Source organism: Penaeus monodon, chromosome 23 (assembly GCF_015228065.2).
Source record: "Penaeus monodon isolate SGIC_2016 chromosome 23, NSTDA_Pmon_1, whole genome shotgun sequence".
NCBI classification, from domain to species: Eukaryota; Metazoa; Arthropoda; class Malacostraca; order Decapoda; family Penaeidae; genus Penaeus; species Penaeus monodon.
The window spans coordinates 39997828-39998314 of record NC_051408.1 but is presented as its reverse complement, the minus strand read 5'-3'; the positions used below and the strand labels follow the sequence as shown (position 1 = coordinate 39998314).

The 487-nt window shown below is 36.3% G+C and overlaps 1 protein-coding gene across 1 annotated transcript in view; it reads left to right on the top strand.

Moving 5' to 3' along the window:
* Positions 1-159, top strand: part of LOC119588296 (keratin, type I cytoskeletal 9-like) — a 3755-nt gene extending 3596 nt beyond the window's left edge. Inside the window, exon 5 of the mRNA XM_037936989.1 lies at positions 9-159. Coding sequence (XP_037792917.1) covers positions 9-159 — 151 coding nt within the window. The remainder of the gene's footprint in view (positions 1-8) is intronic.
* Positions 160-487: the final 328 nt, after the last annotated feature.

Genomic DNA, 487 nt, shown 5'->3' with positions numbered 1-487 from the left:
GGAAAAAGGTGGTCACACGAGTTTTACATGAAGAGAAAAGAAGCCTCTCAGCATATGCTGACTTGTTCTTCAGCATCAGATGAACATGGTTTGGAAGCAAGCCAGCAGAAAAGAAGAGAAACTGTTGGTGATGAATATGGTCGTGTGAAGCGCTTTTAGGGAAAGATGTATTGGATATTTCTGTTTAGTGTGATGTTAGGGCAGTGACTAAAGAGTAGGATATCAAATTATGAGCCAAAGAAAAAAATCATAGCTGGTGTTTGTACTATACATATACTATGAATAGCCTGTTCCTGAATCTAGAAATTTGTAGATAAGATGTAGGAAGCATAAGGAAGTTCTTAAAACTATCACCAAATGCTTGTCTTGAAATCATATATCCATTTTAGTGGCTTAAATAGTTTTAGATTAAAATCAGTCTAGGAGTACTGGTAATGCCATGCGCATTTTAGGATCAAGATTGTTATCTAGAAAAAATACCCCCCCT